The 27,260-nt window shown below is 41.9% G+C and overlaps 2 protein-coding genes across 3 annotated transcripts; one reads left to right on the top strand and one right to left on the bottom strand.

Annotated features, from left to right (window-relative positions):
* Positions 1 to 213: 213 nt before the first annotated feature.
* Positions 214 to 3,521, bottom strand: tmem167a (transmembrane protein 167A). The gene is made up of 4 exons (XM_079271158.1): positions 3,469 to 3,521; positions 2,125 to 2,234; positions 1,131 to 1,165; positions 214 to 990 (listed from the first exon to the last, which is right to left on the bottom strand). The coding sequence occupies exons 1-4, from the start codon at positions 3,469 to 3,471 to the stop codon at positions 920 to 922; spliced, it is 219 nt and encodes a 72-aa protein (XP_079127284.1). The 5' UTR covers positions 3,472 to 3,521; the 3' UTR covers positions 214 to 919.
* A 122-nt stretch (positions 3,522 to 3,643) lies between these two features.
* On the top strand, positions 3,644 to 26,598 carry LOC306779186 (DNA repair protein XRCC4-like). 2 transcript variants are annotated; one of them, XR_013772098.1, is made up of 8 exons: positions 3,644 to 3,719; positions 7,683 to 7,824; positions 8,526 to 8,716; positions 18,060 to 18,226; positions 18,835 to 18,999; positions 20,277 to 20,377; positions 23,747 to 23,921; positions 26,036 to 26,598. XR_013772098.1 is itself a non-coding variant. In XM_079270992.1 (8 exons), the coding sequence occupies exons 2-7, from the start codon at positions 7,686 to 7,688 to the stop codon at positions 23,869 to 23,871; spliced, it is 888 nt and encodes a 295-aa protein (XP_079127118.1). In that variant the 5' UTR covers positions 3,644 to 3,719; positions 7,683 to 7,685; the 3' UTR covers positions 23,872 to 23,879; positions 26,036 to 26,598. The 2 variants fall into 2 exon arrangements, 1 of the variants encoding a protein (XP_079127118.1); XM_079270992.1 differs by having other exon boundaries at positions 23,747 to 23,879.
* Positions 26,599 to 27,260: the final 662 nt, after the last annotated feature.

Here is a 27,260-nt window from a genome sequence, read left to right as displayed (position 1 = left end):
GGTGTTCTCTTCACCAAGAAACATTTTGTCCAACTCTGCAGTTGCAATCATTCATGTCAGGTATGCAAAATCTAGTCCTTAAAGAGAGAAGATTGACAGTTTTACAAGTTATCATCAACTTGTATTTTGCATGTTTGTAGATATTATTAATGACAGTGTGGCTTCATCACAGCAGACATCACAAATGACATAAATCAGCCTTCTCAAACCAGATTTTCCAAAAAGGTTCTTTAATAAATAGCGGCAAACTGACTGACTTTAAAAACATCAGTAGCTCGCAAATATGCAGGACAACCAGCCATCTGGAGAGCTGTTCTACCATTTTGTTTGCTGTGGAACATCACCATCTCTAGATGCAACAAAGAAGGTGCGTGGGCGATCTAAGGTCACGCCTCGTTGTAGCTCAGTTTCCAAATACAAGCCACCATGTGAATCGCATGACAGTTATGAACATTTATCAAGGTCCTTTTTGTGGAGAATTTCAAACTGGTTGATGCAACTGTGACCAACATGTTGGGGGAAAACCATCAGCTTGAAATGTTTGGACAAACAATGCATCATTTTGATCCCACCAAGAATGTGACATCTGTCTTTTAAACTAAATGGCAGATAACAGAAAGCACCCCCCCCCCCCCACACACACAAACGCACATCCGGAGTAAACATTCCACATCATCAAACACAAAGACTGGCCTGGAAGTCCCTGGAGGGATCTAGACACACTCTGGGGATATCAGCGCATCCCTCCCCTGACACATTTTCTCTCTCCGTGGCTTCGGTGACTGGTGACAGGTGTCCATTTTTACATTATCTAAATGACAACCACTGGAGGTCCTGCTACGCTTCTAGGATTGTGCTGTCCATGCCGTGTTGTCTCTTCATCGCCCCAATGTTTCCCTTCACGGTTGTCTTCGGTCCGCTACTGTAGAAACAGTATACTAAAAGCCATGACGACACAGCAGCAAGCCACCCAGGGACTCTTCCGCTCACCTGGGGAAAATGAATAGTTCAAAGTTAAAGGCTACATTGTTTAGCAAGATTGAATTGATATTATGAGAAAGAAATTACAGAATGTAAAAAAAAATTAAATAAAAAATAAAAATAAAAAGATATGGGGCAAATAGGCTTACCTATTCTGGCACACTTCCAGAAAATTCCTAGAATCCTAAAAAAAAGAAGACAGAAAGGACTCTGTTATGGCGAGATTAAAAGTTAAAAAGAAGCTGCGTTTCATGTTGATTTGTCAAGGCAAATGTGGCGTTCCAGGCATTCACTTTTCTGATGTGTGTACATCTTTAGAAGCAAACATTCTTCCAACTTTAAAACTGACCAGATGGAGTCAGCGTCCCATTGTGACACTGTTTTAATTGACTTAGTATAGCCCTACTTTAAAAGAATAAATCATTTACTACAGTTTCGGAAAAACATCTTTTTTTGAAATGTACAAATGTTTTGTGTCTGAACGGAACATAAATTCTCCCCGTTAGATTCAAGGCCTAACCCTGCCACACAAGAATCATTTGAATAATGTGTGGCACAACATCGACACAAATAACAGCTCATGCCTTAGTCAACATACCAATCAAGAGGGAAAACTATTAAATCATCCCATCTGCCACTCTGTCTCATGCGTTTGTCTGAAGAGGATGTCCCTCCCTGCTCCAATGATGTGTGTGTGTGTGTGTGTGTGCGTGCGTGCGTGTGTGAGAGAGAGTGAGAGTGTGTCTGGTTGTTCCTGGGCTGTGCCAGACATATTAGAAGTGATTCATGGAGTTTGTACATCCAAGAATAATAATGATCCAGTGATGATGAACATTTAAGCCTTTTGCGACTTCACGCGCCTCAATGAGGCGCTTCTTATTTTACACACACTATTCTGATTCTACACTCACTGATTCTTGTTGGTAAATTAGGTTTTCTACCACACAAAGTAAATAAACAGCTCTCACAATACAGAAGTGAACTTTTTGGAATCAACCATTGAAGGATGAATGAATAGCACTCTCATTAAACACAAATCATTTGTCTTAAGATTGCTGTATCACTGGCTGAAATAAGAGGGGCTTTAAGGTTTCAGGTTTCAATACTTCAATGACAGCTTCGCCATAAAGTATCTGATCGTACCCGGTCTTGTTCTTGTCTATCAGGCTGGGAGCCAGCGCTCTGATGTAGGCACAGGTACAGATCAGGAGGAGAATCACTGTTAAAAGTGACTGGAAGTTGAAAATGGCCGACTGCAACAGGAAAGAGAATGATATATTTAGTATAGAGTAGACATTATCTAGTGCAGCTTAGCAGCAACAGTCTAAGTCACACACATTAGAAACACCAACTTCACTTTCGTTCCCTGTAATGCTGACGTTACGCTACTTGTCACAAGGAATGTTGTCGTACCAGCTGTTCATTCTCTGTAGACCCAGTTAGTCACTATTGTCAAAGACTCAATGCCAGATTAGAGGACAGACAGCATGTTCTTCCAATTGTCCAAAATACCAGTGTTCAAGATCAACCACCTACGTAACAGATATGCATCTTATTTATAAGCTACAGCAAACTGTACCACCCTACTTCCTCACACTGACATCACATCAGACTATACTGCATATCAGCAACTTAATGTTTGTTTTAGTGTATTTAAATTGTCCAGCTTTTCTCCACCTGCGTGTGTGTGTTGACGCTACCGACATGCTCTGCAATTCTAAATGAGGATGACAATGAAATCATAGCTCACCCAAAGCAAAATTAGAACTATACTTTTACAAATATCTTATTGTTGGCGAAATGCATACATTATAACCATACTGAATTAAATGCATGCATTTCTAATTGAACACGTTGTGATGTAGGTTGCATATGATTTCTACCTGCACAGATTATCCATCTTCTGTCTGTGTTTACTTAAATTAAGGTTACATGTTTTGATCAAGAACTAAGACATAATTTCAATAATTTTTTCGGATCAAGTTGCACACTTTGTTGATAATATTCCTGTTCTTGCAAGTTTATAAAAAACAACCTCGTAACGCCAGTGAATCAACCATATCAGACATACACATGCATGATGCTCCCTGAACTGTGGTGCAGCTACGTGGCACACTCCTCATAACGTTGCGATGCTCGCATCCAACACTCATTAATTTGTGATCATTTAAGACTTTCTTGTCAAACAACTCGCGCTAGCACACGGCTGCAACACACGTGATGTTAGCAAATATATTCTAATGATATTTAAGAACAGAAACATACACGTGATAGATTGATTTGCTCAACTTTAAGCACATTTTAGCGAGCCAATGCTAGCGGGCTAGTTTAGCATATGATATACGTCCTGCTTTACACCGAATGATAGCATTCGTTTTAGTCAAAGAGTTTTTCCGACACAGATTACACGTAGGACGTGTGTTACACATCATGCTTAACATACGCTGTAAAAGAGCAGAAGCACTTAATTCATAAAAACAAGCTCACCATTTTTGTTGTGAGTCAAAGCCACATCACACTTCCTGCTTTCTTGAACGTACGTAACGTAACCAAAGAGGTTTACGTAACGTAAGCACGTACTGTGCGCCGCAAATCTCGCTTGCTGATTGGCTGATAACACAGCAGCGGAAGGTTGAAATGTATGTCAAAAAACTGTCAACTGGGAGAACGGTAGTGATTTGAGTTTTATACAAACATGCCTTCGTGTGGACGTCGCAGTAGTTAGTCCATACAGTACCGTAAGTCTTCTAAAACAACATTATAGTGCATGTATTCCGTGTGTTAGAGAAAGCCAACATAACACGTCATTAAGGGCGTATTATCTGTAACGTTACCGTTAAACGAGGCTGCACTTGCACAACCCGGAAGTTGTTATAACTGAATAATAACACCCTAAAATCAGAGGTAACATCTGTATCACAAAGTAAACAAATAAGTGACTGCTTGAATAGTATGGTGGAAACTCGAGATGGACATTTGTCTTTATTTATTAGATTTCACAATCTAGCAACTGTACAAATAATCCTGGAAGCATTTTGTAACATGGTTTCGATAAGTTCTTTACAAATATAGTTATTATTATTATTACTAATAGTATTAAACCCATAGATAAGTTTGACTGGTATTTATAGGAACATAGCTTAAAAGATCCTACCCTCGTTTTTAGTGAAGTAAGACTGAAATGTTTGTGGTTCACTTTTCTCTGAGAGTTTTTGCAGTTAGGTCCCCTCCCTCCAGCCAGCCACGGCTGCATCTTGATTGCATTGAAACCATGTTTCGTAAATCCCCATCAACCCTTCCTTCACAGACATTCCTGGAGAGCTCCTCATGTGAGGAGAAATCTGTCAAATTGGAAACCACACATAAATCATTTTTTTGCATTTTTAATTTTTTTACTTCAAGAGTGTGGAAAAGAACTTTGTGTAAAAAGAGACAAAGTCTTCGAATGAAGAGTGCATGTTCTCTGAGAGCAAGAGATGAGCAAGTGTACTTTAAACAGACCCACATTCCTCTACATGTGCTTAAGTTTTGTAGTTTACGGTGCATTAACCAAGTGCTACAGCACAGTACATGCATGCCTCATTACTGCAGTCAAATCAAGGCCTGATGTAGCCCGAGCAGGTACAATCTTTTCATTTTTATATCTTTGTGTTACAAGGTTACAAGGTTAAACGTCAGGTCAAACTCTACAGAATAACATTAATTGCTGGATGCCAAGAAATCAAGAAATAAAACTTTCTTCAAGCAATGGCAGATGTTCGTTTTGAGTTTTGATTTAAGGAAAAGAGATTCTGTAACTATTACAGTGACAGTGGTCACATCTGTTCAGAGCAGATGGGAATGAAAGTCAGGCTAATTACGCCACCAATGTCGTGCTGTCACAGCTTGTATTGCACCTGGGTCTCTATACTTTTACGCAACCACAATGGTCACTGAGAGTTGCCTTACCTCTGTGACTAAGCAGGGCTTATGTTTTCACAAGTAACTTATTCCTATGTGAATATTGTTATTGTGTGGCTGAATCCAGGGTCAGCAAGATGTTGGATACAATATCATAAGAAAGAGCTGAGGTCAGGACGACAACCCCTGTAGGTTATCAATGGAACGTCTAAAACGTTTAAATTACTCATCTCTTCAAGGGTTTGAATGCAGAGTGGACGCTGATGGCTGTTTGGCTTTGGGTCACTCCAGTTTGTTCCAGTAGATTGCTGATATAGTTGGAAACAACCAGTGGTACAGTTTTTATTCTGAAATGTGCTATTGACTGAAGTAATCTTTGTGTGATTTATTTCAAATTTAAATTATGGAAATGTCTGAATTATTGCACTCAACTATCCAGCATTAATTTTCTGTGATCAAGGATTACGTTGGCTCGCAGGGCCGTACAACTTCAGTTCAATTATGCTGCCAGCAGGAGCGCTTTTGCAGTTCGGCTGCCGTTCTCGCATCATATTTTCACCCAAAATAATCCTTTTCATCCTGAAAACATTGTGTTGGAGAAAGCAAGAAGGGAAAGTCCAGTGAGAGGACTGGCTCAGTTGTCCGGGCCCATTAAAGAGACAGTTAGCTGCCGTGGCTATTTCTACTCTGTATGAACTCCTCATTTAAGACACAATATGCATAATTAGAGGCTCTTTGTGACTCATTTGCCTCGTACTTCCTGCACAGTTACGGCTTTCAGTTTTTCATATGCAGAAGAAATGACAATGAAAAGGTTGAGCAAAGAAATTACAGAGGGAGCAAGAGAACAGGATAAGGGCGCCGTGTCAAAGCTGTAGGCTCCGGATGATGATTTAAGCATTCCGGTAATCATGCCCGTCGATCGAGTAACTGAACAGGAGGACTAAGTTTTTTTTTTTTACTTTGAAGGTTTCGCGCAGCTCTCCATTCCTGAGAGACAGCGCTGTTTATTCAATTTGAGTGTCCTTCTGTCATTACCACAGGGTCATCGTCCCTGCACAACAGATGTTACAGTCACTAATGAGTAGCTGGGCTCACTTTATGAGGTTAAAGTTGGAACCTTCAGCTCCCTCATCTCGTTTCGTCCAGACACACCCCTTCGTGAAGCACAAAGGGTCAACTTTAATCTGCTGCAAGGTTCTTTGTGCATGTTCACATGCGTATGCACTGGTGCGAGTGTGTGTGTGTGCCAAATCTCTGCTGTATGTCCCATTTTGAAACACCTTGACCACCTGCTCTGTCAGCATATATGGAATACATAAAAAACTGCTGTCACGTCCTAATTTATAGCACAGTGTCCAAAAGTGCTCATTTTCATTTTTTCAAACATGTCCAACTTGGCTAACTGCCAATTTAGCTGTCCTCTTCCCTCCACCTCCACACATGCTGCCCTATAGTTAAGCAGGGAAGATGTCCAACTCACCTCTCACTTCACGTGGAAGCAGTAATCACATGTTCTGGCCTGGACATCCGTAATCAAGTAAAAGTTTCTCAAGAAAACGAAACAAAACGACGTGTAGCCAATTCACCAAAAGGACATGAACAACCTGATGGATCGTATGAATCCCCAGATCAACATTGCGTGTAACTGATCTGTGGAACAAGGGCTGCTTCTGGCAGGAGACTTAACTTTAACTGCAGCAGTGAATCAGTTAGCCAGAGGGCACGGTGACATTACCAAACAAGCTTGCTCAGCAAACCCATTGAGCAGGGTTGTATTGGCAAATAATGATTTAGTTTCACAGTGCAAAGTATCGAGCATGGATCACACAGTGTTTGCTTCGCCCATTGTGCATTGGCATGGTCATGGATGAATTAGCTTGAGATGTGTCGGTCTGTAGCATCATTTCTTTTCTTCACTCCCATCAAGGCGATCCCTTTCATGTGACTGAAGGGCCGTCGTTGTTCTTTGCTTTATATGTTCAAACATGATGGTTCTTGTGGAAATATGATGTATATTTCCCAAACTATCAACAAAGATCTAAATCATTTTGATGTGAGAAATAGTCCAGACAGCTGCAGAATCTTGGTTACTTTCTCATCGACAGTGTAACATGAAGTTTTAAAATGTTACAAATCTTTGTGAGTCTTAAGAAGCTAATTGAGCTTAAATCTTGTTGTGCAAACTCATGATTTAGTTTGGCTGTTTGAGGCGAGGATCATCAGACTCTCTTAAAGAAATATAAGAACTGTAGTTTGTTTGATAAATGTACACGCTGACCTAAATCGAACAACATCTGGGTGTTTTTGGTAATATTCCCCTATTTATCTTTAACAGCGTTTTACCTTGCTGGTGGTCAGGGAGTCCACATAACAACCTGCCAAAATCTCTGTGTGGTTCCACTGACTCAGAGAGACCCCCATTACAGAGACACACACACACACACACACACACACACACACCTACACACACACACACACACACACACACACACACACACACACACACACACACACACACACACACACACACACACACACACACACACACACACTCTAAAAGACATTATTACCAAATCCAAGAAGTAAACAATGAGGCTCATTGATGCAACTGGAAGATGAACAGAACCGTACAACATTAAAATGGATTGCTACGAGAAGAAGGTCCAAGGACCAAATACTAACAGTAGGCCTACAAACTATCTTGAACACAATGCAATAAGTCCGTTGTTAGAAAAATGAATCACAATGGCACCCTGTTATAAGTTTCTTAATTCCTATCTTTGTTTTGTTTTTTGCAGGTCATGAGTGGTACAGTCCGACAGATTACTGCAGCTTCGGATCCAGGCACCCCGTACTTCCTGCGAGTGGACTGGGCCTTAGACCTGGGGGCTGGTTTTACACTGGCTCTCACTGATGGCAGCTCGGCATGGATCGGAGAGGGTAAAGACTTCATATATGCAAACGCAAAAAAAAGAATTTCAGCCCGTGTGATCTGCAAAGAATGACATCTTTTGACCATTGACTAGACTGGGTTGTCACCAGGTTTACCATTCATCAAACTGTCCAAACCCTGTATGCACCTGGCTGACCCCATCGCACAATATTGAAACTGTTGGTCCTTAAAGCAGAGGGACAGCAGTGAACTTGTTTCTTCACCCCCCCCCCCCCCTCTCCTCTGCTGCTGCAGCTTACAGGTGTAGAAAGTAGATTAAACTCTACAAGGCTTGTCTTTGTATGTGCAAGTCAGTGTTCAGTGTGTGTGTGTGTGTGTGTGGTTACATATGCGTACTTTTTCTCTGGAAGGACACCTGGAACATAACTGCTCCCTAGTTTTCTATTGCTGTCCATCTGCAGAGTTGACAGGCAGAGATGGGGTTGTGAGAGCTATGTGCAGGCTTCTGGGTCGTCAGTGTGTTTTGCGTTTGATGGTTTAATTGGGACCCTCAGCCCCGTGTGAGCAGCTGTGCAACAGCTGACGACATTCCCCTCGTCTTCTGTGCACACTTCCTTTTGAATACGCTTTCACATGCTACATAATTAATGTTTTGCTCCGCAGTCTGCCATCACTTCTTTGCCCTTCTCTCAACTGTACAACTTTTAAAATGATGCAACAATTAGAAAAAGGCATTCCTTGTGTCCAGTTTCAGAAGACGAGGTGACAAGGGAAGCCAACGATGTGGGAGCCACAAGAGAAAGATATGTTGAGGATCTTCTCCAAGCGCTAACAGGAGGTGAAGGAGGAAGGAGAGGAGACGACAAGGGGGTGTATTCTTTCCACGTCAGTCCAGATCGCTGTCATCTCTCATATCAGAAGATCTGTAATGACATCTCGGTGAGCGAAAGCTTTGGGTAGATTTTTGCCATTATACTCTCAGGGGCTAATTTAAAAAGAATGGATTTAGACCAGAGGTCCCCAACCTTTTTTGCACCACGGACCGGTTTCATGTCAGACAATATTTTCACGGACCGGCCTTCAGCCCTGAGCTTGTTTCTCTGCAACGAGACGGTCCCATCTGGGGGTAATGGGAGACAATGACACCCGGAGTCTGTTCCTTATGTCCAGTCTACTCCGTAATTTTGTTTTGATTGCCGTCACTGCAGAACATCCCGCTTCACAAAGAGGATGTGTGAAATGGAAGCAGGGTTTTCAGCGCTTTAGTGGCGATCTCAGGACATTCAGCCTTGATTTTAATCCAAAACACCAGCAGAGTTGTTGTCTCAAACATACTTTTAAGGCCACCGTCATTTACAATCTCCAGCAGCTGATCCTCTGTCGCCACATATTCTGCAGAGCGGGTTTGGCGCGTCAGAATTACTCCTGATATTTAATCAGACTCCTGATATTGTCTGTTAAATTAAGCTTTTATTTTCTTGGAAGTTGTAGGCTCTTCTTCTGTCTCCTTAGTGGGCCTTTCTCCTTTGCAAAGAAGCTCTCCAAAAGTTATTTACTCATTTTCGCTAGTTTTCGCTAGTTTCACTATTTATTCTTTCTGTGCGGCCCGGTACCAAATGATCCACGGCCCAGTACCGGTCCGCGGCCCGGTGGTTGGGGACCACTGATTTAGACCGCCGAAGGCACCATGAATTGCACATCACTCGCCACAACAATCTGACCCGTTTCAAGGTCCGACTCACAAAAAAATATATGCCACGATCACTGGAAAGTCTGGGCGTGACACATCTTATGAATTCACTTCAAAAGCAGCGCAACCCTTTTGTGAATTTGCCAGTGTTATGGTGAAAACGTTACCAGCATGGTGTAGCTGACACAATCTGTACATTTGTTTTAAAGTTGATATAACAAACTTCATGCCCTTATGTACTTCAATGAGACTGCTGCCTTGACACAGCGGTAAGGCCAGCGCAGAGGGTTGTCTGGAGAAAGTTGAACCTGGCTCAACTTCAGCTGCAACGCAAACGTCATCCCGCATGTTATTCAAGCAAAAACTGAGCCTCCACCAGCACCACGAAGTGTCAATAATTGCAGCAGTTATTAACTGTGGCTACTGTGGCTCTGTAGTATTCACTGGAATTGATTTGGGGTGCTTCGCATTATTGTTTAGGCACACATCACAGTAATGAACCAAATGTGGTATAGCACACTCAGTGGGTAAGGGGTAGAAACAAAAGTGTTGAGGAATCTGTTGTTGAAGAGAGTTCTTGTTCTTTATTGTGTAGATCTATCAGTCGTTCCCCCTTGAATTCCACACCGTGCACCTCCCCCTTATCACTGTTCCCCGAGGATAAACGCATCTAATGACATACAACAGTATAGAAAGGAAGTCTTATTCTTTACAGGGGGTTGTTAAAAAGATAAGGATTATAGTGACCCCACATTAAAGCGGAATTAGAATGGCTTGGTTGCCTTCGGGCCACTGGAAAGCCAGAGATAGGAATCACTCAGTCATCCAATACTAACAATATAAGTCCGTTGTCTAACGGCCCCAGCTCATAAACATCACCGTAAGGTAAAGCTAGTTTGCCTTAATTTAAACAATCGTGTAAATGTATGCAGCAGTCGCTGCCAGAGTCATGTATTGCATGCTGCGCTAAGGCAATTCTTTCATAGTTCACAGTGAATGGCGGGTTTGATGGAGTACAGGTCACGGGGCTTTCGGGGGATTTTGGTGTTATTCTTCTAAACAGTGAGAGGATGCGGTTGCCTCCGGGCAGCAGGTCACTTGGGGTCCTGAGACTGCTGCAGGTAGAGGAGACCAGAGGGAGAAGGCCAGGGGGTTAGGAACACTGCAGAGACCATAAAACCCTGATTTATGGATAGGGCCGTCCCCATCTAACTATGTTAAACAACAGTTGATTAAAGCTTTTTTTTTTCGTTCTTTCTCCGACTCCCCCAGGCTTTATTTTGTGTCTGTGTGTGGGTTGTGCATACAAGTGTGCATGTGTTTGTGTTCGGACATGTGCAGAGATACCGTTGGTTTTTTAATGAGGTGGCCAGGCCTTTGACATTCTTGACAAAACGGCAACTAACGAACTAACTAACTCCAGCTCATACTTCAACGATGAAATTAAACAACACACCTTTAGTCATGTTTTTGGATGCTCTCTCTTTCAAACTCAGAAACCCACACAAGATAATCCCAAAATACAGCTCAGTTTTAATGTGAGATATACAATGATTTACTCGATTTACTGTTGTGGCCGTGGTGGGGATACTACTGTGGACATCCCTAGTGGTAACATGAGTTGGTCAAGGCTTTTTTTTAATGCGATGATATTTAATTGACAGTATTTATATTGACAGCAATTCACAATGCATTTCTGATGCCTTTTAATTATGGTAACTCTCAGTGCACTCCATCAAATCACTGAAACTTATTCCAAATGCATAACATCAACAGGAAGTGAACTGCAAGAGACGAAACAAATGAACAGCATCCACCATCTGACTGTTCTATCCCCAAATGAAACAATTCCACCGGTTCTGAAATAAATGAACGCTCTCATTTGTTTAGGGGTGGAAGTATTTCTTCCATCCAAAGTAGTACTTTTATTTTATTTACTTGTGAGCAACGCTGCTGTAATCCTGCAATTTCCCCACTGAGGGACCAATAAAGGATTATCTTATTTTATCTTATCTTATTTCGTGATTGCGAGCAGTGAAACACTTGATGCCAAAAGGAGCAACTAGACCACACAAAATAATTGACAGGGGCCCAAATCTGACCTGCTGTAAGTGTGCTTTTTAAATATGTGATCAATGCTCACATTGTTGCTGACAGTAACCATCACTCTTTGTGCAGTATGTGTGTGGTAGACTAAATCTCATCCCTGGGAGGGTATTTGCATTATGTGCTCACTGCCACCTTTGTCGAACAGCTGCTTCTTCTTCTTGTTTTTTTCTTCCTCTCTCCTCGTTTTTTACTAACACGTCAGATGTTAAAAAATGGAACAGCCGGATAATTTCAGGGTGGCAAAAATGAGGCAAGTTTCCTTTGGGAATAGAAGAAAAGAGGCCAGGGACTAAACAGCTGGCGAACTTAACCTGACATTAATATTTTATGATTATGACCCTTGAAGTTGTAATGAATGAATGTAATGTGGGTGTTTGTTGTTAAACTGCTACTAAGCAGGTGTTTAACATGGCTAAGTCAGACATCATCTCCTCCTTTATGTGTGTTTAAGTACCAATCTGTCATTGGTAGAAAAATAAATGTCATAGTACTGACACTTATACAGACTCTTAGTGTTCTGAGGACTTTGGAGCATTTAAGTGGAATTAACAGATCCCGTACTTCTGTTTAAGACTGCCTGGATTTGACTCCCAATCAGCTTCTTAACTATATTTATTCATTTCACTTTCGTGTTTTTAATGTATACGTTGATTACACAATGCAACTATGGTCGTTTTTTTACTTGTGTTGCCTCTCTTTTTGTTTGTAGCGCTTTGACACACATGTTTGATCAGTTATCCAGAGACATCCAGCCATTTTATAAAAACAAAAAGAAAACTGTCACTCTGTCTTCGAGTACCATTGAGCTACACACTTCTTAGATCAGACCAGCTTTCGATCCATGGAGAGTGAGACTCTGATTCTTGACAGTTGTGGTTAACCGGAGCCGCATGATTGTGGATGAGTCTGAGTGGAAGCATGTGACACTGACTGTCGATGTTTTATGTTTGTCAAATAAAACTGGTGTTATAGTGCTCTGGGGACTCCAGCTGTGCAAAATGATGCCAGGAGTCCATGTTTTCTTATTCTGAAGTGTGAAATGATACAATATGTACTTGTAAATATTGAGTGTGTTTGTATGTTCACAGCTCGCCTTTGTCAACAGTATTTATAAACAATAAGGCCTGTAAATCATGCACATGATAAGTGTGTGTGGTGGGGGGCGGGGGCGGGGCAAGCAAAAACTTAAAATAAACAAGGATAAAGAGATGACACATTCATACTTTAATAGACACTTTTTATCTACTTTTGGTCATTCGTTTGGCCTGCTTTCCTCCTCCCTGTCTTCATGTTTTTTTTTAGTTGATATTTGTTTACATCTGTATTGTTGTTTCCTCTTTTTATATTTTGCAGCTGTCCCTTTATACTTTGTGGCAGATCTTAAAGCTGTTTTATTTAAATTTTTTCTTTCTCTATTTTTGTGTCCACCATCAAGCCATGTATCTGATATCAAACCTCTACAGTTTTTAAACGTGACTGTCGAGTTCACTGTGCATATAATTTGCCATAATGATATGTCAGAAAACAACAGGATTAGAGATCCCTTCATCGGGGTTTCCTTTTTGTGCAGCAAAACAAGTATTCCCCGTGTAGTGATGTTCAGCCGTTGAGTCTCAATCATTCTTTAAGCTACTCTTTGCTGTATTGAAGCAGTTTACTGGCAGAAAAAAAGCAAACATTTCACAATTCCCCAGAGCCCGAGGTTATGTGTTCAAATAGTTTTGTCTGACCAACAGTTAAAAACCCCAAAGATAAACTATTCACGATTAAATAAATCATTTTCAGAAAAAAATACAACACAATCATCTACGGTCACACGTTTGACTTTTAGTTTTGTTCTGTTTTAAGTGTTTGGGAAATTGTGATGGTACTGGATGCCAGATTTCTATCCTGAACACAGAGTCTGATCCACCGACGCATCTCTCCTGCTGTCACCACCAGCAAGTTCCATATCTCAGAGTTTTTCACTGAGTTGTCGTTAGTCTCTCTGGTTGAAAGCAAATTCTAACAGTGCCTCCCTTTCGTGCTTTAAACATCTTGCAACCCAGTATTCTTGGCAGATACCTCGATATGTTACCTTTCATCCCTCACTATCTGCGCTGGTACTGTGCCATAGCATGCCCTATGTTTATGGAAACATTCATGTTATCGGGGATAGACTGACTGACGTCCTCCCTCAGTTCCTGCTCTTTATCTGGCCTCACGCCTCTGCACGGCGGGCAAGGCCGCTGATGGGACAAGCTGATCCTCCGCTCCGTGCCCACACTTCCCATATTGAGCACCGTTGCCCAGCCTTGAACGCTGCCTTGAACACAGCCTCTTTGTCACCATGCACACAGTGCTCACCCACTCACTTCCCTGTTCCTTTGGACACAATCATTATTTTGTAATAGAAAAAGAGATAAATGTTGCCCCAAAATGAAATATATTGATAATATAAACGTGGTATTATAAGCTGGACGTTTCGTCAATAAATGAGATATTTATATGCCACAGATCCTTCATTTTGGAGTTCCAATGATGCTAACTCACTGTTATAATATTGATTATAATAGTTATTGTTTAACAGGTTATTTTCCTCTGATCCATGGGAATAAATGGTGGGTTTAGTCTCTGGTGATGTGTTGGACAGGGTGATAAGGAACGCTTTGTGTCCTCTTTGCCTACACTGTGTTATGGTATCTTTTTCACTGGGAATGTGTTCTTTTGGCTTTTTGCTCCACACCTACGTGCCCCCTTCTCCACGGGTTTGACCTTATGGTCTGGCTAGCTGTGTGGAGACACACACACACAAACAAACAGTCAGACCACACACACACACACGCACACACACACACACACACACATCGGCCCTTGTTGTAATGTCAGACAAGCTTATCCTGAATCCTGAAAGATTTTTTCATTCACACTTCTTGTTTAATATTTTTTTGTCTCTGTTGATGATTTTATTTACAGTTTGTCTCATCCCAAAAAGTCAAGATTTTCCGGAGTTGGCATATTGTCTTTTTGTTTTCCGTCTGTCTTGGCCTGTTATGTTGGCTGCATTAACATTTAAACTGTCATAAATTAGCCCACCCTGTTATATTAAAGTCATATGTCTAATGTGGATACAGGCTTAAACAGCAGCTATGAATTAGTTACTTATTATATTGTTGGTTTAGTAACACAGTAGAAAAATGTGGCAGTGGGTCCTGGCTCACAGACAAACAGTCTGACCTCCCACACCTTGGCCGAGGCTGGCAAATGTGTGCGGATTGACCTTTAACTTTATCTCTGAGTCTCAGGGGAGAAGCAGATGCTCAAGAAAATAAAGGGAGATTTTTAGACCCTTTCTTGTCTTTTAACAAGGAGCTCGGTGTAAAACCTAGCATGCAGCTTGCCTACATTTCCTGGTTTATATTTTGATTAGTGCATCCTTCCCTTTTTTCCATGTTGCACAGTAAGCTGAAGGTAAACTTTTGGTGATCTGGAATTCACATGTTTGCTTTTTCTTCGAAACCCTGAAAGTAACACAACCTTTTGGTATTTAAGAGAAGGAGCAGAATAAATAAACAGCAGCTGCAGTGCCATTTCCAATGCTAAGCCAGTAAATAAGGGTTGTGCTTCCAGCAGCTTAGATCTCTGTATCTGGTGTCTTAGGATGGTAATACCATGTTAACACGCTGGTCAGGAAGATTATGGTCTTGAACAATTTCAGCGGATAAAACAAAATTTGACATTATAATTGAGAGATACTTGCACAGTAAATGTAGGACGGCATTCTTTAAAGTGTGAAAGTATTAGTGTACTCAGCATGTCAGAGTCCAAAGCCTTCACATTATCTTTTCTCACATGGCTGATTTATTGCTAAATTACTTTCCACTGGAAGCACTGCAGAGATCTAGACACAGGTAGTAAAAAAGAAGAGGAGGGGTTTGAGGAGCAGATGGAAGGGAGGTTTGAGGTAAGATCAAAGCTTTCACAGTTATCATGACCTCCTATCTGTGCATATGGATAGTAATGGGTGGCCTATACCGTGCTGTAAAGGTTTGTATGTCTTTGAAGTGCACATGATGACTTAAACACGATTCACACATATGACTGAGCCAAACATCAGCCATTCTTACCGGGCCTCTTCCCTACACCAGTCTCTACCAGTTCCTTATTAATGGTGGACCCTCTTGCATGAACACTGAATCACTATGTCGACTGACTGATAACTTACGGGGCTCAGTGTCACACAAAATGACTCGAAGCCCTTGAGAGGAGCCTGCACTGTATCACTGTGACATCGTGATGTTGTTCTAGATTTTTACGAGTTCTCGGGAACCTCATCCTCCTTCGATTTTGGGTGGTCTCCTCTGTGTCTCGATCCTATTAAGTTGACTTTTGTTAAATCGCTGATTTCCTTGTTTTGATCAGACTGGCAGCACTGGCACTGAATAAGCATGTCACTACTCAAAGGGATTTTTTGAGTAGTGGCATGGTCTCTTCATCTATATCGATTGTTTTGAGGAATGATGCTGACTGGAGTCACTAAGGGAGTCAGTATTCTATAAATTCACTTTGTAGAGGTTTTGACCACTGACCCACCAGATGGAACGTTACACAAAAGCATCTGAGAAGCCGTCACTGGAACCTTGTTGGAAAAGGTCAGGCACTATAAAAATAATCAACTTGGCAGAAGATTGGGTGAACCATCTGTCAATCAAACTCTCACTGAAGTTGGGAGAAGAGCGACAACATCTTTGAAAAAGAAAATTTGACAGAAAGAGACGAGAAAAGATAAAAATAAGAAGAAAAGGCTAAGCTAGTGACGCTGTGGTGGCAATGTGAAGCGAATGTCCACGTTCACGTTCAGTTTCACCAGCGGTGGGGAAACAGCTGTGTGGCCTGCCGGGACAGCATCGGCCCAGGTGAACAAATGACAAGTATTTTATGAGAGCTTTTGAAGATGGCGACTTTATTACAGTTTGTCTGCGACCTCGACATAGCCCAGGGAAGATTTAGCACCTCGTCACCTTCTGGTTTCCCAGTGCATCATGAGCAGTACCTGTGTGTGTGTGTGTGTGTGTGTGTGTGTGTGTGTGTGTGTGTGTCTGTCTGTGTTTTGGGGGGGACATCTCCAAGGCAACAAACAAACAAGGACTGTGCAGCTATTTGAAAATGTGTTTGGTTTTGTAACTTTGATGTGCAAACTCCAGGTCAAACTGAGCTTTGCTTCCTCTGTATAGAACTATAGCTGTTTGTGTAGATTTAGTCCTATTTTCAACCTTCAAAACGGGACTGCTGTGGTGGAATTTTGAAAATTTGACACATCAACTCCATGTTCAAAAACTTCCGAAATTTTCTGACGTCAGCTGCAATGCCTGAGCTCCACTCTGAGACTTAGTGCCAAAATGATAACCGAATGAGGAATGTTTTATGATATCGGAAGCCTGTCTGTGATTCCAAAAAGTCACAGACAGGGAGGGGAACTGTGTGCTCACTTGGTGCTCTCATAGTTTGCTGGTGACCAATGAATTCATCCTGTATTTCTCCCAGGAAGAATGTAATACACCTCAACATTTTAAAAGGTCTCCCACTTCAAATAAAATGTGACGTAATGGTTTGTTACACCTCTATGCTGCGGTGCTTCTTCTTCAGATGATGATGTGGTGCAAATGCTTACTCATTTTCACTTTAAGCAGGTTCGGAAGCTGCTTTAGATGCATGATTAATCTATTAATCTATGAGTCAGCTTTCTATTTTAGTTAGGTCAGGATTGTAGTGCCAGATGTACTTTTTCCACGTAACTTCCCCCGGCTTCTCCCAAGGGGGTCCCCTGGTACTCCTGGGGCAGCTGGGAGATGTCAAGTGCTACCACACTATTTAGTATGCCAGAAAAAGATTTAGAATGCATACATACATACGTACAGTACATAGTATTTCAAATGCAGTATGCCAAGACGACCAGGATGTCCGACCTACTGCAGTCGGTTGCATTTTTGCTTTTCTGGCCATTCTGACCCACAATCCTCTGCGCTGCGGAAGATCACATTGACCAAGCCGCCAAAAGAGCACGAACCGATGACAGCCTGATGACAGCTCATTGACAGAAGCCGACAGATATATGAGCCTAGGGTCAAAGTTCAAGGCACAATGTTATGACAAAGAAGTATGTCCCAATTGTATGCATACAGCAACAGTACTTACTTAGTAAGGGCAGCTGCAGTGCGTACTAACGGTAAAACGATTCGGAACGCAGCCATAGTCTTAAACCTGTCCTGCTGTGTCCTCCCAGTCGGTCATGCTCAAAGGGAGGCACCCCGAGGTTATGCTTACCTTGTGCCATGAACTATCTTAACTGTTACCTGTCAATGCAATGCTACCTGTCACATTGCTGTGCTTGTGAATTAAAGCCTGCCAGTGTAAAGAGAAAAGTTGATTTCCTTAGATATGAATACTGGTGCTCATTTGATCTTGCTCTCTCATTGTCTGCTGCTCTTTGCCGACTTTCTTCAGGTGCACTTGGGTTCTGTGGAGCTCCAGCCAGCTCCAGACCCACTAGAGCTGAACCGGGAGATGATTGGCCAGTCCCTAAAGCGCAGTACATACCTGGAGTCCAAAAATTGCCAGCTGTTGGAGGAGAACCGTAGGCTAAAACAGGAGCACCAGAGAATTCTCATCGAGTAAGAATGAGGAGGAAAGCCGCCTCTTGTTTTTTGGGGCTACTGGATTCAAATGTATGTTTATGAAAGAATATGTAATGGAGAGCAAATGTCAAGTTCAAATGGAAAATTCCCCCGAAAGATGGTCAGTGCTGGAATTTGTTTGTTGGTTGTCCTGTTTGCATGCAAGCTCTCTTTTCTCTATAAGCCGTGCACTTCCAGCTGTTTATATGCACAGCAATCACAAAGTATGACATCATCACTGGTCACCCATAGAGCGTATTAAGGGTTCCACCCAGTGTTGCAAACTGGGCTTGTGATTTCTGGGAACTTCAGTTCAGTTTCAGTTGTATGTCTTTCATTTCATGTATGACTTATTTTCAAGTAGATTTTTCTGTGTAATTGTTTATCTGCTTATTGATTCCTTGGCCAGTAAATGGAGCATTGCCAGAGATGGAGGACGTGGGTGAATGATGTCTGCACAGGGTGGAGGCATCTGCATCATTCCTCTTAGCAAACAAACATGAATCCGTCTGTCTTTGCTGAAACATGTCTGTCCATGTGCATATGGGAGTCCATTGCTGGCATGTATGTTTTTTGCCCACACATTGGTGTGTTTTTCTCACCAGGCAGGAGCAGCAGGTTGAAGATAAGGAGATGTTGGAGAGCGAGCTGTACTCACGTTTCGTCATGGTGCTGAATGAGAAGAAGGCCAAGATCAGAGGCCTGCTGGATGCTGTCCGCCAGCTCCAACACACTGACGGCCAGCAGAGAGATGAGGAAGGGAGACAAAGGTCAGCATGGCGTGCACTAATTATGTGATGCTCTGGCATAACTGGCTAGCTTTGCTACTTTAAAATGCAAGTGAACCACTGAAATATGTTTTATTTCATGTGTTTCTCATAAGTTTTCATTTTTTATGCACAAGGTTTACCTGGTTGGCTATAAACTACGTGGTCATTACAAGAACCTCTGGGTCTGATTAAATGCAAGCTACCAGGTGTTACCTTAAAGTATAGACGTACTGTACTATCTGTCTATTGCATCGGGGGATTCGTGTCAAATACTCACGAGGCACAGTGTATTTCACGAATTAACATTTCATAACAACATACGATTGTTGAGAAGCATCCCAAAAGACACTTATCTCAAAGAAATGTGTGACCTTAAAAGAACATCAAAAACAAAGCAACAAAGTCAACAGATACGGCTGCAACTAGTTATTATTATTATTATTATCTTTGTTGATTAATCAGCCGATTATTTTTCTCGATTCATTTTTTGGTGAAACATTTCCAAAATGCCCATCACAACTTCCTGGAGGCCAAAGTTTTGTCATCAGATGTCTTGTTTTGTCTGACCAACAGCCTGAAACTCCAAAATATTCAATTTACTACAATGTAAGGCAAGAACAAGCAGCTTATTCTGACATTTAAGAAGCTGGAACCATCAAACCATTTTTTAAAAACTGACATAAATCAATTATCAGACGTGCCTTTTATTTTTCTGTTGATCAACCAATTGTTGCAGGTTTTCTTGTAGTTACACACTACTTGTTAATTACTTTACAAGAAACACTTGTGTTGCAATCAATTTAGCTAATTTCCTGTTTAGCACTGAGAATTTGGAATAACGGGAACATCAACTTATTCAGGTCATTGCTTTACTTGCACACTTGCCATTTTTGTTTCCAAGCAGGACGGCATAGTGCTGGCACATCTGCAGATGTGCTTTCCACACTTGGCTTTTGCAGAACACAGGCGGTGACACATTTTTTCCTTTACAAGCCTATTCGGTATCTTCCGTCATTGATCCGGCCACAGCGCATGGATGGAAGATTTGACTCATAATGCCTGCTGACGTGTCTGGCTTTGCCACCTTCCCTGTGGACAGTAATGTAAACGTTTGAAAGCTGATTCTCCAAAGATTTGGCAGCAAAGTAAACTGAAATGCTTTATTTTCAACAGCACGTTCAAACCTTACTCAATTTTTTTAGTTTTTCCACACTATTCCTCAAACAGTTTTCGACATAAAACATTTTTTTTTCTTCTCTTAAACTCGTTTCTTTTAGTGACGATGACACAACTCAGGGTGACGACGACGGTCAGGACAGAAGAGAGGAGACAGTTCAGAGCATCCATCCATCCCAGGAGCCAACGATTCTCCTCACAGGTGTGTGTGTGTGTGTAGTGTTAAGAGTGCAGCGTTGTTTTTACCTTTTAGAGGAAAAAATTGCTGCTTAGCCAATAAAATGAACTATTGTCTCCCAACTCATGATGAATAATTTAGTGTTACGAATGTATAATATAATCAAAAGAAAGAAATCTATTGTTTTCATCCTTGCCTGCGTCAGAATATGTTGCAACAGCAATACCAATGACAATAAACAGACTGCAGCATCTCCTTGCCCTGTAATTACTCAGAATGAAAGAACAAAGGCTTTTCTCTGGAGGCAAGGCAGCTGAATCAATGCAACTCATAACATGATGAGATTTGTCAGTTCGCTGTGTATTTATGTGTGAACACGCACAAATGTGTGTGAGTGTTGGGACCTGGCAGGAGTGTCTTTTGTTAGCAAGTATGAAAATGTAATTATTGATGCTAATACAATGATTATTATCAATAGGATTATTAAAAACTGGTGTTTGCTCACAATGGCAATGGTCAAAGTACTATTCCACATTCAGAGAGAACAGTTAAGGTTTGAATTTGCAAACGAATCCTCTGTATGGCAGCAGGCATTTGTTCTTCGGATTTCTAGGCGGAATTTCTCTAAGCCTTGAACCAGGAACCGTAAACCGCTGTTGTATCGGTGGGTTAAACGGCTTAATTGTCTGGCGGCGGAGAAAACAGTGAATGTCGACTTGAAGAAGCACGAGGCAAGTTATCCGCTCCTCCTTCGGGATCCAATCTATTGTTCCGCCAGCGTTTTGCTTCACCTCCTTTCATACGAATGGAGTCGCAATGGACGGCGCAGAGTGAAGGTATGCGCTGATGTTTATAGTCTCAGTGACGTCACGGCTGTATCACAGGGACTCCCTGGGGTTCCCGTGGCCCTCGTCCAATGAGGCACCAGCGTTGTGGTTTGAACCAAATCTCACACAGAGATGATGTTTTGACGCCTGATGGGGTTTGGCATGGTTTGAACCAGTTTAGGTTTTTGGAATTCCCTGGAGGCCTCTGTCTTTGTTTCAACCACAGGGTGAAGTCCCAGCATGAGTTTGGTGACAAGATTATGAATTTAGTGCTCCATATTAAAGCGTGATCGCAAAGCTATCAGATAACTTATGTATCAGTTAGAAAGGGTAGAAGACGGGGCAAATAAGATGTGACTCAGAATTGATGCAGACTCTTAAGTGAAACTCTTGAGTTTTTGCTTTCCTAGAACAGATTTTTACTGTCTCATGAACTTGACAGTTGAATGTAAGTGATCACGTAAGCAGGGGGTTTTAACGCACACTTAAAAGCACACACAAGCACAGAATATATCCCCGTGTAGCCGGCTTCTGGCAAGTCATAAACCCACCCAGCGAAGTCTCCTGTGAGCTGTGATTGCGTCAACTTGGGCGACCATGAAATTCTAGGCGGAACTAGGCGGTCAGCCACTTTGTGCATCATGCAGAGCGGGCGTGATGTCACATCTGCTGAATCATACCCCCCCCTGTACTACATGGTGCAATCTGCTGGGATAACCCACTGATTGCTCCCCCGCACACTGCAACCATCCCAACCATGACGCTCATACAGTTGCAAAATACTTTGATGCCGGCAGCAGGTTCTGTCGTTTTGTCCTCATTTTGCTCCACTTTCTCTCACTCGCACACTCGCACATACACCCTCCCCTTCAGTTGAGATGGCTGGAGGTTGCAGATTGCGCATATGGGTCTTGGCTCACACGCTTTAGTTTGCAGTCCAGAAGGGTTTTACAATGCTTTCTTGTGTTTTCAGCTTGTTAGTAAAACTCCCCCGGCACTTATCTCTTATAGTTATCTGCCTTGAGGATGTTGACCCTGTATTCTCTCCGTATTTTGAGCTTTACGGGTGATTACAGGCATTACGGGTGATTCCAAAATTGTTGTAGTATTTACACTAATTCAGCTGTCCAACTAATTCGTCTCTGGGCGTTTCTCTTTTGGCCTTCACTTGGCCATGATGGAAACACGCCATGAATTCATGTCAATGGTTGTGTTACAATATGCTCATGGATGCCTCATGGACTGTTATTCTTTCTTGTTTATCTTGTGCATCCTTTGCCTTGTAACTGCAGCAACCAATCAATTCACAGCCACCTTCGTAATGATCTGTGGACATGTAGCATACAGTATGAGCCAATCTTGAGTGTTTACAAATTTAGTGAACGCACACAGTAAGTAGATGAAGTAAACTTGGTGGATTTGAGACCTCATTTATATTTGTTGAATTTCAGTCTCCACCCATTTGGCCCAGGTCAGACACTTTGTGCATGAAAGCAAATTTTAACGTTTTATTTGCATGAAGAAATCGACTTAAACTTTACAGACATAGTGGGCCACACAATTCCCCTTTGACTGGCTTGGCCCCGGTCAACCCTCGCGCCTCGAGGTGTGTTTTCATATTGCCGAGACCTGATAAGAGAGAGAGTAATGACAGAGCAGCATTGGAGACAAATGAAGAAACTCTCTCTTTGACCTGTTCACACCAGTTAAGAGTCGGATAGTGGACACATAGGAAGCATATCACTCACAATTTGGTGACTCAAGATAGAAAAGATAGAGATGAAGAAGAAGGAGAGGAGAGGAGGAGGTGTGTCTTAAGGGATGAGTGTCTGAGCAGGAAGAAAGAAATGCATAAAACATGATCAAATGTGTCTTTTTAACAGTCAGGTAGACCGTAATGTCCAACTTGATTTACTCTTCATTTTACAGAGAATATCAACACTAGCATTAAGTTCACCATCCACATGAGTGCTATCTCCTAATCAGACAGCCAATACAGTCTTCTAAGTATTTCTTTTGATCTAACACAACTGCTCAATCTGTCAAACCTTTTGAATGAGCTCGCAGCAGTGTTAAAGGGCAAACAGGTGTGTTTGTGTGTTTGTCAGTGTGTAAACAATGGTATGACCGGGCTTGTGTGGAATGCCAGATCTCTATTCCCGATAAATGTCGCAGGACATTAGGTGTTGAGTTGTCCAGGGTTAACCGAGGTTAACTGAGGCAGTATGCCCTGAGACTGCCACAAATGTGTCACAAATGACACTAATAGAGATATGAACATGGAGAATTTGGGCTTTTGTAGTGAAACATCAGCGTGCAGACATTTAGAGGTATTTGTTTAGAGAACTTGTAATCCAACAGTCAGACGTCATTGTGAAGAAATGTAATCTCATGGGTTTGATTTACAATAAACATGATTTTTGATAGTTTACATATGTTAATGACATCATCAAAGATGCGTAGATGCAAAGTAAAGATGTATTAAGACCCACGGTCTCAAAGGTGGTTTTCTGAATGTGTGCGTGTGTGTGCGTGTGCGTGCGTGTGTGGTTTATATTGAATGCAGGTCGTGATCTGGTGTGCTATGGCATCTCTGTGGACCGAACCTTTTCTGATGAGGAAGACGAACAGCGGAGCCGGAATCGTAGGTTGCTTCACAGCCTGAGCCCTGAACCTTCTGAGCAGGAATGAAGCCTCAGGTTCGTCAGATAACCAATGCAACCAATCTATCACCATATTTGGTAAGCCACTGCGTCCTCCAGATGACTTACTTTTTGTTTAAGTTCATAGCTGTATTGTGGAGCCTCTGTTCTTATGAATATTTATCCCCCAAATCCTTCCACTCTTCCACTTACCGAAGGTTGAATCATCTTTTTGTCGTCATCACTGAAAAGCCCACAGATTTTGTGGGCTTTTACAGAAAAGCCCACAGATGCCCACTTCCCAGCATCCAACAGTGACAGTGTTCAAGATCTTAATCAACTTCTGTTAATATTTGGGTTCCTAGAGGTGTCTCCTGAACATCCGGCGCGTACATACAATGTTGTGAGGTCTTTCCACATCAGACAGCGGCACGTTTTCTCATGCTGACGCACTGCAATAGAATGATCACAGGTTCTTGAGCCTTTCAGGAAAACACATGCGCTCAGACTAACATTGCGTCTTGTTTGTGTGCTACTGCTGCAAGAAAATAATCTAAAAAGCAACATTTATCACATTTTTGTGCCAGTAATTTTACCTTCTCCGGATTCAGTTGTTGCATTGGGATAGTCATATCAACCTACAGTTGTTGTGATGTTGTCAGTCAATATGTGATACATTTGGTTTGTTGAACACCTCTCCTACATTATTTGTAATGACCCTTTCAAAATCGGAGAACCTCATAACGTGCTACTACCGCTTACTTTTGGGTGTTGGCTGGCAAATAAACACAACTGAAAATGACTGCAGTGTTGCTTGGTTCAACTAAGGAATGACAGCAGTAGCTTTTGAGTTCCTAGTGCGAACATGCACTTCTTCTTCTCTCATTTGCACTCTCGCCTTTGCAGTCAGATTTTATTTTATGGTAAATATTTTTTTCATGAACTTTTTGGGCAGAATGCATGGTAATATTATTCAGCTGTGGCTCATATCAATATATTGAACTGTAATTCCCGAAGTACATCTCCATATTGAGGGATGAAATGTTAAATATTGAAATGTGATCAAATTCTTATTAGTGCAATAATTAATGCAAGTCATGCACAACCTCTAACGTTTTCCCTTTGTCTACTCTTCATTCCCTTCTCTTTGCTTCTCTTTCTTGCTTTCTTGTGTCCACCTTTTACCTCAACAAAGATAACATCCGGGACTCATCGTGGTTATGATTAAAGCCCTAAATCGAAGGTTTTTCTGATGAAAATGTTTTCCCGATCCCTCTCCAGCTATGTGTCAAGCTACTTGGTGGTGGGACGTGTCCCCAGATTTGATGCCAGATTTTGTCCCAGATTGAGAAAGCAACTCTCAGAAAGCCAGAGCATGTCATTGCCATCTGGTTTGCTTTAACTGTGACAATTACCTGCCACAGCTCGTGGGAGAGACTTGCTGCTTGTCTGTCTACTTAAATAAATCAAAAGACGGGCAATGAATGACGCTGTCGGTCTCCAAAAAACGTCAGACTGCTTGCTCCATTCGGAGCTGCCGTCAATGCTTTGACCAGATGCGAAAGCGGTCATGTGATAACAGACACTTGACGCCCTCCAGTGCTTCCTCGGGAACTGCTAGTGCTGCTAATGATTTGGAGAACATGGTAGAGGAGCTGGACCAGCAGTATGGAAGCAATTTCTCAAGAGTATGACTTCGCCCTGAACTCAAATTTGGCTGCCAAGCCCCTCAACCTTGGCTCTGTGTGAGACCAGAGTAACTACTGAGGGACAACAGGTTACACCCTGAAAATAGGGTGTCACCAACAACGAACTAAAGCTGCTTTGTTGCTGCTTATTCATCATGTCTTGCTGATGTTTTCCTCCCTCTTTTCATTATGAAAATGAACTATATGCCATCTCTTTCATTTCCACTTTCTAAACTAGCATTTTAACTCCCCCTTGTTTCTCGATTTTCATCTGCCCTTTTATTCGGTAGATGTTCTGTGGCCCAAACTACCTGAGGAGTGTTTTGCAGAGGGTTAATATGGTTGTGTTGTCGCTCTGTCTTCACCTTCTTACCTCTTCCTTTACCTCTGCTACCAGCTTTAGGTCCTGAGGTCATCACAGTGTGTCTTCACACTGACAGAAATGAACCTATGGAGACCAACTCTGTCTGGGTCTTTTTTCGTGCATTCTACATTTGACTTCTGGACCTTCCTGCTGTCTTTTAGGATTTTGATGATACCTAAACGTCTGCTGAAGACCACGGGTGGCCGCCTGGATAATCCCCCAACACGCGCTTGCTGGTGTAGTAATCCTCAACAGGAATGTCACACTCGCTCCTCTATACATCCCATAAATAAGGCCTTTTATATGCCCTGATCAGTTCCTAGGGATCATCTGCGGGTGAGTGCATGACAACGTTGCATGGAGGATGAGACAAAGTGTGAAGGACAAGATAGGAAACTGTACTGAATATTTCAGTTTGTGGTTTCATTCAGAACATAACGGTAGCATGCATTCAATGCAGAGTATTCTAAAACAGGCCTATTTGTGTTCTTTTCTTATTTTGGATTGGACCTGATGATACTTTTTCTTATTTTAAAGATATTCTAAATGTTTCCACTTTCAATCAAGAACAAATCTTTTATTTTATTTTGAAAATCACAAATGTTCCCTGGAAATGTATTACAAATACACGAAGTGAACATGAAGGTAATATGTTAATATGTGAAATGTTGTCAATGTTCTTCAAATGTGTTCTGGGTTAATATCTATTAAGAAAAGCACGTTAATTCCAACCTGACTTGAATAAATAATGTACCTTTCAATATTTTTGTATTTTCATTTGTTTTCTAAATCACACGACATTGTCTGAAAGAAGAACAACATGCAGCTATGAGGAGCATCAATTTTGTGGATAAGAGTAAACGGATCATTTAAGGTGAAAACCATGATGTGTCTTTGGTCGAACATGTGATACGTTTCTGTCATGAGAGGTTTTGTACTGTACAGTGAAATGAAAACATGAAATGTAGAAATCTATTTCCTTATGTGGAATAAAGCTGTGAATTTACAACCACGTGGTCTTCTAGCAAGGGCAATCTCGACAAACCGGTCTATACAGCAGTCCATGCAGCTGAAAGGGTTAACTCTGTGAGAGAGAGCGAGATGATGATGATGGCTGCGCCAGGATGAAATTAAACGTTCAGTCGCTTGCTTATCATCGTCATTCACTTACTGCGTGCACCTGTAGGATTCCCATCATCCAAGGAAATAACAGGAGTCTTCCTGCTTTCCTGCCATTGAGCTGCAGTGAGACAGAGCGGCCTTTGTTAGTTGTCAGGCTGCGCTGTTTTCTCACTGCTCCTCCCCGCCTCACTGTAATGTCTGAAACAGCTTGGACTTACACATAGACTGCATGTAAGAAGTGGGAGCCTTGAGTTTGGCATTTTG

The sequence above is a fragment of the Melanostigma gelatinosum genome, assembly GCF_949748355.1.
Source record: "Melanostigma gelatinosum genome assembly, chromosome: 6".
Classification (NCBI taxonomy): Eukaryota; Metazoa; Chordata; class Actinopteri; order Perciformes; family Zoarcidae; genus Melanostigma; species Melanostigma gelatinosum.
Note: the sequence above shows the minus strand (reverse complement) of the source record. Positions and strands in the feature narration are given on the sequence as shown.

What these genes read in the sequence shown, in the direction of transcription:
- tmem167a (XM_079271158.1), bottom strand. An exon ending in ATAGACAAGAACAAGACCGG is followed by an intron (nt 1,166 to 2,124) that starts GTACGATCAGAT and finishes TCTTTTTTTTAG; the next exon opens with GATTCTAGGAATTTTCTGGA. An exon ending in CTGGAAGTGTGCCAGAATAG is followed by an intron (nt 991 to 1,130) that starts GTAAGCCTATTT and finishes CATTTTCCCCAG; the next exon opens with GTGAGCGGAAGAGTCCCTGG.
- LOC306779186 (XM_079270992.1), top strand. Translation starts at nt 7,686, where the DNA reads ATGAGTGGTACAGTCCGACAGATTACTGCAGCTTCGGATCCAGGCACC. An exon ending in GATGAGGAAGGGAGACAAAG is followed by an intron (nt 19,000 to 20,276) that starts GTCAGCATGGCG and finishes CGTTTCTTTTAG; the next exon opens with TGACGATGACACAACTCAGG. An exon ending in GCCAACGATTCTCCTCACAG is followed by an intron (nt 20,378 to 23,746) that starts GTGTGTGTGTGT and finishes TATTGAATGCAG; the next exon opens with GTCGTGATCTGGTGTGCTAT.